The sequence below is a fragment of the Rhyacophila brunnea genome, unplaced genomic scaffold, assembly GCF_057557595.1.
Source record: "Rhyacophila brunnea isolate RB1 unplaced genomic scaffold, BYU_Rbru_1.0 scaffold_4, whole genome shotgun sequence".
Lineage (NCBI taxonomy): Eukaryota > Metazoa > Arthropoda > Insecta > Trichoptera > Rhyacophilidae > Rhyacophila > Rhyacophila brunnea.
In genome coordinates this window covers 16,588,488-16,601,002 of record NW_028233068.1, presented here as the reverse complement: position 1 = coordinate 16,601,002, position 12,515 = coordinate 16,588,488, and the positions used below count along the sequence as shown (strand labels likewise).

At 34.0% G+C, this 12,515-nt stretch overlaps 1 protein-coding gene across 1 annotated transcript; it reads right to left on the bottom strand.

The window, feature by feature from the left end:
• Positions 1-3,717: 3,717 nt before the first annotated feature.
• Positions 3,718-10,089, bottom strand: LOC147066995 (sorting nexin-7-like). The gene is made up of 4 exons (XM_085954579.1): positions 9,422-10,089; positions 7,793-7,931; positions 6,607-7,393; positions 3,718-5,818 (listed from the first exon to the last, which is right to left on the bottom strand). Exons 1-4 carry the CDS (start codon positions 9,779-9,781, stop codon positions 5,503-5,505), a joined length of 1,602 nt encoding a protein of 533 aa, XP_085810705.1. The 5' UTR covers positions 9,782-10,089; the 3' UTR covers positions 3,718-5,502.
• Positions 10,090-12,515: the final 2,426 nt, after the last annotated feature.

Genomic DNA, 12,515 nt, shown 5'->3' with positions numbered 1-12,515 from the left:
ATAAGGGAACGTTCAATATTGAAAAGGGCGTCTCCCATTCTGTACCATTTGGTAAACTCATGACAGTGCCATGGAAATATGTGCCTTATGCAGAATAAATTTAATAGTGAGGTACAAATAGCGCTACGTCCAATTTTATTTTGCCTATAATTATTACATTTAAGAGTTTATCGGGTGAAACAAATTGCCATTTGGTTCTAATTTCGACATAGAATACAACGGAAAAAATAATCTCATGTTAATACAAATAATTGAAGCTTGAAAAATAAAAACGTTGTTTCCCGAAAATATTGAATTGTGGACTTGTCACTTTTTGTAATTAGACGCCTCATATAGCCATTTAAGTAATCACAACAATGTAATTTTAAGTAATGACACACTCGCAGAAAACTAGTTGTAGGCAAAGACGAAAGAATATAGTAAGTAAAAAAATACTTAACAATTAATTTGAAACCTAACAGCTACTACAGGGTTATCCAAAATGTTATTATTTGTGGTACGAATTTCACAATCCTGTCATTTGTTATCTGTCAAATATTTTGTGCGTATTTTTTGACATATTGTCAAATGAAAGTCTACCATTTAACATAATGGATCATTCTTCCACCGCATAATGCATAAAAATCGTACAATCATACTGCGAAAAAGGCAAATCTGCAATGGTTATTCAGCGAAAATTAATGTCAGAATTCTGTTGAAATCATCGGTCCAACTGAAGGGTGTATTTGCAAGCTGAAAAATTTGACGAGAGTAGTAGTGTTTTGGATCACCTTCGTGCGAAAATATTGCTGCTGTACGCGAAAATGTGGACGAAGAACCAGAAATATCAATTCCAAGATCTCAGCAACTTGGCTTTTCATACGTCTCTTTATGACGAATTTTGCATAAAGACCTACACCCATAATATAAGATCCAGCCAACGAACCATGGGTAACGTCGCAGATTCGGCGATTGGGTCTTGGAAGAGCAGGCAAAAAGTGTTTCAAGAGAGGCCATTATATGCTGAGAAAGTTATTGTTTAATGAGGTTTTTTGGCTGGAGGTATCATCGGACCGCACTTCTTCTAAAATGATGAAACAGTGACCTTACGGTCAATGGCGTCCGCTATAGGCAAATGATAATTGCCTTTTTGTGGCCGGAATTGGAAGATTTAGATTTGGAAAAGATTTGGTTCCAACAGGATGGAGCCACATACCATACGGCTCGTGAAACACTGGCTTTATTGCGTGAAAAGTTAGATGGCCGTTTAATATTAAGACTTGGCGACTTTATTTTGCCATCAAGATTGTGTGATTTAACACAGTTGGATTTCTTTTTGTAGGAAGCGTCTACAATCGGCAAACTTTTGACACTCTTAAGGACAACATCCGTAATGTTATGACCGAGATATATAGTTATGGCGTAAGCGGGTCGTGAGCAGCAAGATGGCTCGGTGGGGTCATTTGAATGATATTGTATTCCACCTGTAATTGCAAAGACCAAATTATCGATTGAAATAAATACATTCGCAAAAAGTTGGCGAGAAGTGTGTTTTATTTTAAACACAAATTCGTACCAGAACTTAGATAACCGTATTCATAATATTGAACATAATTGTAATTTTCTTTGTGTTACTACTGAAAACATAAATGTATCATATCAAGTGGGAAAAAAGATAAAAAAGAAATTATTCCACAAAAATACAGGGATGCCAATCTTAGATCGGAAATATCAGTACTTTTTTATTGTAATATTAATATCAAATTATAGAGATCGAAAATATATTTTTTTAAATAAATGAAATTAAGTAATACCTATATAGATTACATTAAATATGATTTGTCTTTTTAAATAAGAATAAAATAATTAAAATATAATTCAAATACAGTATAACCCCTATTCTACGTTTTTTAAGGGACTGGAAAAAAAAAACCTAATTAGAGGGAAAATGTAAAAGGGGGGTATTGAAAAAAAGAACATTAAAATTTTATGTTTCTAAAAAAATAACGTTTTATTAAAAAACAACATTCAATTAAAATTTTTATTGAAAAAATCATGTACATGTATATTAGTTTGTTGCATTTTTGATTTTTTTGTTATGTAATTCTCTTTCAAGACTATATCGTCACCGTTCAGGCAAAAGTCACCAACCCTGAAAATGGCAGTTTTGAGTTGAGTATGTCACCCGAAGCGTAAAATTATGTTCTTTAAGATGCAAAACTCACCTCGGTACATTAGTTAGTAAAATTTTGCTTAAATCCGAATTATTTGTTTTTCACTAAATGACTTTCGATAAAATCTTAACAAGCAAAAGTCATTATAGGTGAATAGACATTATTGACTCTATCAAAAAAAAATCCTTCGTTATAAATATACAAGCAAAAGTCACTATACTATGGGTGGTGAGTTTTACTGATGCTTCTTTTGGCTAACATTGTTCAGATTATTAACAAGCAAAAGTCACCAAACCATAATTTGAGCTACCTTGCCTCCTTTAAAACGTTCCAGATGTTTTAATTAGCATCAAAAAGTAAAAATACTTTAAAGAAATTATTAAGAAGACATGAGAATTTAATGTAGATAAAACCTTAAAAACATTAAAATCTGATTTTTCCTGCATTTTCAAACTTTCAAATTGCGATATCTCAAAACTATGTTTTTAGGGTTGGTGACTTTTGCCTGAACGGAGTCGATATAAACATTTAAAAGCGTCATCTTGGATGCAAAGTTTGTAAAGTAGGTTTTTAAACCCTCGGTGAACCTCATTGCTTCTTCTTTTGTTGGAATATCAACCTCGTCTTCATCAGACAGTTCTTCAGAAGCGCGCGTAACTCGCATATTTTGAATATTTCCGAGGTAAATCGCGGGAAAGAAAAACGTAAATGCGGGTATTAAATGTACTGAAATACATCGGGACCGAAAAAATTACACGCAATTGCCGGGAAAACGTGAATACCGGGCACGTAAAAACGAGGTTATACTGTATTTTCATGATGCATATATAAACCAATATTTATTTTTAATGAAGATTTAAGCACATGCTTGGACTCGTGATTTAATATATAAAACAGCTTCATTTTAATAATATTATTGTCCCTACTACATACATACATTCCTATAAAAATGTGAAATAACATATTCTTATGTATCAATAGAATTATGTACATATTATGCTTTACTAAATAATATCTAGACATTTAAAAAGGTGAGTTATTACCATTTTTCGCAGCATAATTTGCGGGGCTTCACAGAGAGGAGGCAAATGAACAAAACTTTTTTCTAAGTGAATAATTCTTAGCCGTTTGCCTAACCCATTTGGATGCGTGCTCTGGCTCGAACGCACACTAAAAAAACTGACGCAGGATTTAAACCAGCACCCACAGCTTTCGAGTGCGGGCACTCTGGCACTATTCCTCCTCAAGGGATTTGAAAAATAACTTAAACATCTACACAAAATATTATTAAGTAGGTACTGCACTGGGTGTAATCATTTATAAATCAGCTTAAAATTAATTTGCTAATAGATCTAAAACAATAACAAGATAATAAATAAACCTAGGAGTAAGGAATGTTTCGAGCTAGCTAAAAGATGGTGAGAATAGATCAGTGGCGTGCGATGACCAACCAACCGTGAAAATCTCAAGCAATATATGATATAGATCCGCAGAATAGATTAATAAGATAGAAATGCGAAAGCAAGACGCCATGGACCAAGACTTTAATTTATTAGCCTGTTTTGATTTATGAATTAATGACTGTCAGGCCATAAAACGCAAGAAATACAATGCCACCTGAATATCCTCAAATATTACCAATATAGAATGTGCGTTTCATTTACGTGATAAGCTTCAATGCATGATACAGACGTAAATATTGTAAATAACATATTATTTAACACGTGTTTAAGTTTATCGCATGTTTCTTCACATTCGAGAATTGTACCTTCTTACAGCCATAATCAGAAGGTAATCCACTTCCCATATTTTTATGTCCTGTATAGAACCTTCAGAATAAATATTGTTTAAGAACGTTAACCATACAATTGCATAATACATATTTTTATATAGTAGTTAATCAAATATTTCTGGGGATGCTCCTCATTTACAGTATCTATGTACCACACGCATGTGCTCCACATCCTGAAGAGGGCCCCCCGCAAGGATCTTTGGTGGGCCCCCTACCGATCGTTAATGTCAGTATGACGTTCTACAGTAGCGTTTTCCAAATAATGTTCGATTTTGTGCATTTTTTAATACATCCATTTGAATTATGGAGTTGTTGAGTATTGACACGTAATAATAAAAAATTGCATTGCACAACCACATATTTTAAAACTTTAACATTTCCGAAGTAAGACTTTTTTTTACTATTAGAGCAAATTTGTGATGTGTTTATCTCACTTATCTTGTCGACCCGCCACGCCGGGCCCCCAGGCTAGAGTCCTATCAGCCCACCTTTATAAGGAAGTGAAGAAGAAAAGTGTTGTTTTAGTGCTTCCCCAAGATGTCATCATTTTAAACATAGACAAAAACTATACAATATGTACAGTAATGAAGGAGAAGTAGTTATATTATACTATGCAATATGCAAAATCCATTCATGACCAAAAACAATGACAATCTGTCAATACTCTTATTAAATTATAAATTACATTTCAGTATACAAATCGCAGGTTCTGATTCGCTTTGCTAAAGTGACGGTTGCTCTTGATTTTGTATGAACCTTCCCTTTACGGTGCTAATAAATTCCGTCCGTTCCGGTGATGTCACCTTTGGTTACCATACGAGATATTTATATTACAGTAGGTAAAAGGCATATTTTGGCAACATAAAAATAAGTCAAATAAGATTTTATTATCATTAACAAATAATGATAATAAAACCTATCTAAAAAAATCTATAAAATGATCAAAAGGGCATCAAAAATTATTTCTATACATTCTTACAGTCTACAAGTCATAATACTATATTGATCTCACTGCTTACTTTTTTATCTCTTTCTCACAATTGAGTCCATCTCACTCTCTTTGTCACACATACTTTTAGATCTATCTCATTTGTTCATAATGGAATGTGACGCTCTGTTTGCAATCTGCATATATAATTTATGACTAATAAATGACATCTGACAGACATCTATCAATTATATGTATTTACTGGATAATGCTATCGATGTTGAAAATAATAAGATTTTAATTAGATGTAATATTGATGATTCTAGAAAGAGCTGAAATATGAAGATGACAAAGTGCATATTGACTTGACATATTTGCAGTTTAATGGACTGGGTAACCTAAGGCGACATAGTAACGGGAATGTTAATAATACAATGTCTTTTCTTGAAAACAACAATAACATGAATATGCTTAATAAAGCATCTGACATACAATTGAGTCGTTTATAGATATACAATAAATAAGACATTAATCAAATAATTACTAGCCGTCGAGTACTAAATAAATATCTTAAGATTCTTTTTCTTTAAAATAATAATTTTAGTAATGAGATCTGTAACAGGGTAAATCTACTTGTTGACGAATATTTCTTCTTGACCATTTGTCATGTTGGCAACATCGTCTGCGTCCAGATGGTCTTGTAGCGCTTCAGTCATTTGCCTTATAAGATCATCGCTTTTGAAGTTCATGCGATCATTTCTAGTGCCATTGCTCACTGATTGGGCTTCTGTTTTGTTAAGGACACTTTCCCAAGAGCCGAGGCTCTTCTCATTTAGATTGATATGCTTGCGCGCCATTTCGCTGAGAATCACTTTCATATCGGTGCGCTTCTGACGCTGCCAGCTGCAAAGATCACTTCGAAGCGCCTCCGATGCGCATTGAAGTCTGAAAATATTCAACAAATAAAAATAAATATTTAATAATCACACAGGGCTAAATTACACTAAGCCGACGGAGAGTAATCCACAACCACATACAGTTATTAAAATTGGTCGAAAACAGATGTCTTGCTAGTGTTCAAAATTAAAAGTAGACCAAAAGATACCTTTTTGTCAACATGGTGGCTACACTTGTCTTTCTTCATACGTTTTCTTAATTCTAATAATCACCTTATACGATTAGAAATTATTACAAGTTTGAACAATGATCAAGTAACTGATTTATTTACTAAGGCTCCTGTGCATAGTCATACTCATGTAAATAAGTAAGCTTATGCGTTACATGAAATGGAAACACGTCTAAGTAACATTCAAGAATAATTTCCATCCCACATAACACATAAGCCTACATAATATTAACATAAGTATGACTATGCATATGGCCCTAAGCATATTTTGTTTGTTATTGTCTATTCAAATAATGAATAATGTCCAGCGACAATTACGAAAGCAAATATTAACATGACAGCATTAGTTGGAGGTGAGACCAAATGTATTTTTTGTATATTTATGGGTATTCTCGGTAATCTGCGAGCAAATCATTGTCTTCAGTTATCGAGTCGGGTCAGGCAATAATAGAAAAAAAATTATTTCACTCACTACTCGATGTATAGATTTAGTGACATTTCCCGGATCGGACCAGACGGTCGACGGTAATCAGCAAGTGTGCTCGTGTGATTAGATCAATAGAAATACCAATGTATTATGAAAGTTTATGCTGAAACATTAACTCACCTATCATGGCAATCTTCCACTTCCTTTCCAGCAGCTCGTCCTCCATACGAAGTTGAAGTGTCCTGCCGTTTTCTAGAAGCTTTATCCTGTGCATTCTCAAAGCTAGCCTGCAAGCCGTCTCTGTGTTTTAACTTCTCGCAGACGGCATCTACATACAGAGTATACTCCTTCACCGGATTACCGACAGCATATGGATATGATTTCACCATTAGTTCCTGCTCTGCAGATATAACGGATAAAGGCTTTACCATTTTCTTCAAAGTCTCTCCCAAAGTATCTTCATTGTCAACGTGTAGGTTGTTCATCAGTTTATTACCATTATCGATTCGTACACTACTCACTATTGTACTTGATTTACTATTTTTTGACAAGGTATCTGTATTAAACCGTTCGATTTGCGACCAAGAATCCAAAATGGGACCCAAAGCTTGCATTTCTGAAGCTAAGTCTCCTCGTTCTTTATTGATTCTTGATGATATCATAGCTAATGTGTGTAGTTTTTCACGTAAGTGTGACATATACTCAGATGTTGCGGTAAACTCAGGATCTTTTAATTTGCAACTGTTGTGAGTCGATAGGGAAGAAGAACTATAGATGCTAGTATTGGTAAGGTTTGTTGGATTCAACGTTGACGCTGTTGATAAAGTGAGACTATGCAGCGAGTCGGTGAGGGTTGATAGGTAGCCTGAATGCGATTTGAAATGCCTTGACAGTTCAACCGGTGTTGCCGTTAGGAACACCTTCAAATCTTTACTATGCGTAAGAATGGAATGAGTCACCAAACGTTCTGCAAGAAAATTAAAATATAAATGAATGTACTACATTATTGATTAATAGATATAACAGATAAGATAAAAATGCAAAAAATAAAGACCCTTTAATCCAATTGAACAGGTTTAAAAATCAACAACTTTATTCAGTGTTATATTATATTATAAAATAGCAATAATGAAGAAAATATACAGTTTATATCCCCAGACCACTCAGAAGTTAGGCGACAAATTGAATTTTACAGGAGGTCAGAATAAATCATCAAATCTAAGTCTCCTGTTTGTATTTAAGTTACTCATCTTGGTGATTTAGCAACAGTGCCAGAATAAAGACACACCTAACACTGTATGTTTTTACCGAATCTGGTCAATCAAATGTTTATGATCAATCCGTCAATGTGGTGCGTTTGACTTACTGATGAATATATTGAGTAGTCCCATGCGCTGCAACACAAAGTCCTTGGAGTATCTGTCGAGCTGAGCCAACAGCGTGTGCCGACTCGGCAAAGGCGGAATCACTTGGAGATGAGATTCTACCAGGCGATCCCTCAGAGCCTGCATGAAGATGAAATGAGAACAATAAATAAGATTGCCCTATTGACTTTCAATTCATTGAAAGAATAAGATTTTCTGCCTATTGGCATGTGCTGTTTTGTTTAAAACCAAACAAAATATTTGTTCCCCAAAATTGTTAAATGTCATAAATTATGATTCCATCATGTCAAAGCCGGTTTGATAAATTCTGAGGAAACATAAAAAGGGTCTAAATGACCACCAAAAGAATTTTACTCAATTTTCAGAGGACAAAGCGTTTTCATTATTTTATGAAGACATTGGTGATTATTTTAATTGTTATAGTTATAATCATGAACTTCGCAAATATAAAATGTAAACATGACCTTGTTGATCTCACCGAATGATCAATTGAAATATTATTAAACCTACATAATAAAGGGTTATCAAATAAGAGATGTATTTTTAATTTAAAATAAATATGAATAATCTCAATAAGCTGATTATGTCACCAGCCGTATTGCATGTTGCAGTGTTTTGTTGGAACCACATATCGTCCAGATCAAAATCATCTAATTCATGCCAGAAAAAATCAGTTATTATGATTCTGTAGCGTTCTCCATTGACAGTAACTGCATTGCCATTTTCGTTTTCAAAAAAATATGATCCAATTACACCTCCAGATAACTACATATACCACACCAAACTGTTAAATTTTGTGGATGTAAAGGTGTTTCAAGAATAGCATGTGGGTTTTCATTACTCCAAATGTGACAATTGTGGTTATTTACGAAGCCATTTTACCTAAAATGAGTCTCATCGCTGAAGATGATTTAGGAAATCATTTTTTGTGGAAAGAATACGAATACCCATGCCATGGTTTTAAATATGCATTAACCACTGGTCTACAGCAGGTAGCTAGCACCTATATCAATGTTTTACAACCTTGCTTACTAAAGTGGCACATTTGACCCACTAGTAAATTCCCATGGCACACCAAGCGTCGACATAATAATAATTAGCCATGACGCTCCTTATAAACAAAGTTGGAATCACACCAACACCACAGTGAAAGAGTGAAATGATATCAAGTCATCATTTAAATTGTCGAGCTTTAGAGTTCCTTCTTTCGAAAGATAAAGGGTTGACAGAAGTAAAATTTATATTAGATGTAACATTTGAAAAAAATATATAAAAAGCAGCTAAACAATCAACAGAGTGATTTATAGTTACCTATTTGTTTTGCTAAAATAAATTTCGATCTGAAACAATGAAGTGGATAAAAAAATATACACTTTAAAATCAACAAATTTGTGTTTGTTGCGTGTTGGATAGAATTATGTTTGATTCTCTTATATTAATAAGTTCTTTATAGATAATATAACGAGATAACACTCGTAGTTCATCAACTGAAAAACATTGACCTACTTAGTTGTAGGTAACTAAATACTGAACTGACGGCCTCATTTTTGATGCATCTTATAAGATAGAATTACATCTGGTTGGTTCATGGATTATTAAAATAGATTTACCATGAAGTCGTTGTATCTCCTTCTGACAATATACTCCTTTTCGTCCTGGTCCCACCTGGCACATTTGGTTCTTATGCGAAAAGAAACATACGTTCCCCAAGGCTCCACAACCTTTTGCGGATTATCAACTCTTGAAACGATATCCTGCCCCACATCCATCAATAGATCTGACACTTTATCGAGCTCTTGGAAAGTAGATATGCTCTCAGCAGATGGGGATTGTAAAGCTGCATCATTTTCCATAGTAGAACTGTCATTTGAATTATTATAAGATTCAAATTTATTCAAATTAGAATTACTGATCTTTTTCGCCTCTGATGTAACTTCAAGTATAGCGCTCTGCCCCCCGGAAGCTTCCATTGCAACAGAATATTTATTGAATTTTAACAGATTAATTTTTCGGCCAGATATCTTTATGCCAATATTTGTATCGTGACCTAAAAACAGCGATTGTTGTATGATAACTGTCAGACTGGCATAACAAAATGATTTAAACTAAGTAATATGAGACTATCGCCAGTGCGGTGAAGCAGTCCTTGGGCCGAAGAGGATTTATCGGAGTTGGGGTGGGAATTCATACCCGCCTCCGAAATCCGAGTTGTGACAGAATTTGTAGAATTTTAGGCCGATTTTTTATGTGTAAAATTGTTGCACGATGACATTCATTCAAACCATACGTCAATCGCCTGTTCCAACAATAAATAATGATATACACCTACGGATATAATTTAAAATTTAACCTGCGGTGTATTTCAGTACCTAATGAATATATATGGGCGTTGAGGTTGCGGATTTTTTTAAATATCTAAATTCTAGAATATCATTACCGATTAAATTTGAAAATCGTAAACATTACCCACATAACTACATAGGTGGATACTATGGGTGGATACACATATTTCTGTTCTGGGGTAATACAAAATTTAAATGGCAGCACTGAAAACACAGTTTTCAAAGATAGCAGTGTTGCCAACCGTACTGAACTTAAGCCGCGTTAACACGGTCCAAGTACGATCCAAGTCAGTGTTGCCAACCGTACTATAATTATAGTATTTGTACTATAATTTTCGTCTGCGTACTATGTACGATATAAAACAGGTATAGTACGCCCAAAATACTATAATTATGAGAAATCGGAAAAAAGTTGACAATAGAAGAAAAACAACGCCAAAATAATCCGTGAGAAGCAGAAAAAAAATAATATCTCCCCATGTCTAAAAAAAGGTGACGTCAAATACTTAACACAGTGATTTCCAAACTGGGAGGCGCGGAGTGTTGCAAAGGAAGGCGCGAGAAACTTAACACAATTAATGTAGCCACAGGTCTGCAGTTTTCAAATGCATAGTTTATAAAACGTCCCCTAGTTATAAACTACACAAAAAACAGTCCTATAAAAGATTGTTTGCAAACCTTTCAGCAAATATGGAGACTAATTTTATAATAACTCACTTCTATACTATTGTGAAGCGCAATGGCTATCTCGTAAAAAAATTAAATAAAAGGGTCAAAGTTATCATAATGTTGAAATTTGAGGCAAAATTGTTTAGGAACGATAATTTTGTTGTTTAACTAGTCTATTTGGTTGAAATTAAAAAAAAATGAGTGAATAAATCAATCCAAAGACCACTAATGCATTCACTGATTTAAAACGACAAAGTGAAGGCATTCATAAAAAAATGGAGCTTAGGAAATCAAAATGACAAAAAAAAAGTTCACCATGTGAATTGATTTCTATGCCAGATATATTGAAGCAAACAAAAACCTATTTGCCTTGTTCTTGGTTAGTTTGCAATGCACTTTTCACTTTATTTAATTAATAGCAAAAAAAGTCGTCTGCTTTGTTTCGAAACTATTAAATATTTTAAATATGTGGTTATAGATATATAGAATCTATTTATCAATGAACGAAGATGAATTTCGATTGACTACTATTGAAATTGATTGTGCTAATAAACAAGCACATTCGGCAAAAAATAATGTAATATAAGTAGTAAAATCTTGTTTATTTTTTATTCATTTTTGTATTCGTAAGTAGGTACATTGTTGACTATTTAAAAAAGTGTTTGTATTATTTAATGAAATAATCCGGGGGGCGCCTAGATTAGATTTTTTTAAAAGGGAGGCGTAGTAACATAAAGTTTGGAAACCACTTACTTAACATTTGAATTTTGTCTAAAAAAACAAGACGTTAATTATCATTCATGGATATATTGTCTAAAAAAAACAAGACGTTAATTACCCCACGTTAAATTTTCTGAAAATGCAGAAAATTATTGGTCACTCAACGCGTACTATATTTTTTGCTGAAATACTATAATTTTGAAGGCACTGTACTATAATTCCACCTTCAAAATATGGCAGCACTGATCCAAGTACACTTTGGTCGAGTGCCATCCAAGTGACAGCTTCATACTAATTATTCCTATCCAAGCTACTTGGACTGCGTCCTACTCATCCAAGTTAACTAGGAATAATTAGTGTGAAGATGTCTCGTACGAGTGCACTTGGTCCAAGTATACTTGGACCGTGTCAACGCGGCTTTATAGATGTGTACTATAATTTTCGTCTGCATAATATACCTAACGATGTACTGTGCACGAAAATGTATGGGAAACATGTATTTATTATCCTGCAGTTGGCAAGATTACCTATGTACATAAATCAAACAAGATAAGATTCCAAATTGTGATGATTTATTGCGCGCAAGTAAAATTATTTTCGATCTGCGCCTGCGCAGTAGAGCGATAGGGGCGAACATGCTGGTAAAAATACGAACTACCTACTCATTTTGAGCTTAAGGCTATGCCTCAGTTGAGGCATGGTCTAAAAAGATCGTGGCTAGGCGATGCGCGGATTGCGGGTCGCGGGTGCAAATGACACATGACACCGAAATATAATTTGTCATATAAATCCAACATGCGTCCATTTAATGTTCTGTTTATTGTTCTATTAGTAACAATAATAATATATTCATTGACATGTTTTCTTTTTAAAGTAAATTTGTAACGTTTTTAGTCATCTTTACACGATTTAAGAATTAATACCCCCGTCGCCATCACGAAACAAACGATTTCGACCGATTTTCAATACGACC

Excerpts from the sequence above, each read along its gene's own strand:
- LOC147066995 (XM_085954579.1), bottom strand. The coding sequence starts at position 9,781 with ATGGAAGCTTCCGGGGGGCAGAGCGCTATACTTGAAGTTACATCAGAG. Across the intron at positions 7,932-9,421 it reads GGAGATACAACGACTTCATG|GCTCTGAGGGATCGCCTGGT; the intron begins GTAAATCTATTT and ends ATCTTCATGCAG. Across the intron at positions 5,819-6,606 it reads GTGGAAGATTGCCATGATAG|ACTTCAATGCGCATCGGAGG; the intron begins GTGAGTTAATGT and ends GAATATTTTCAG.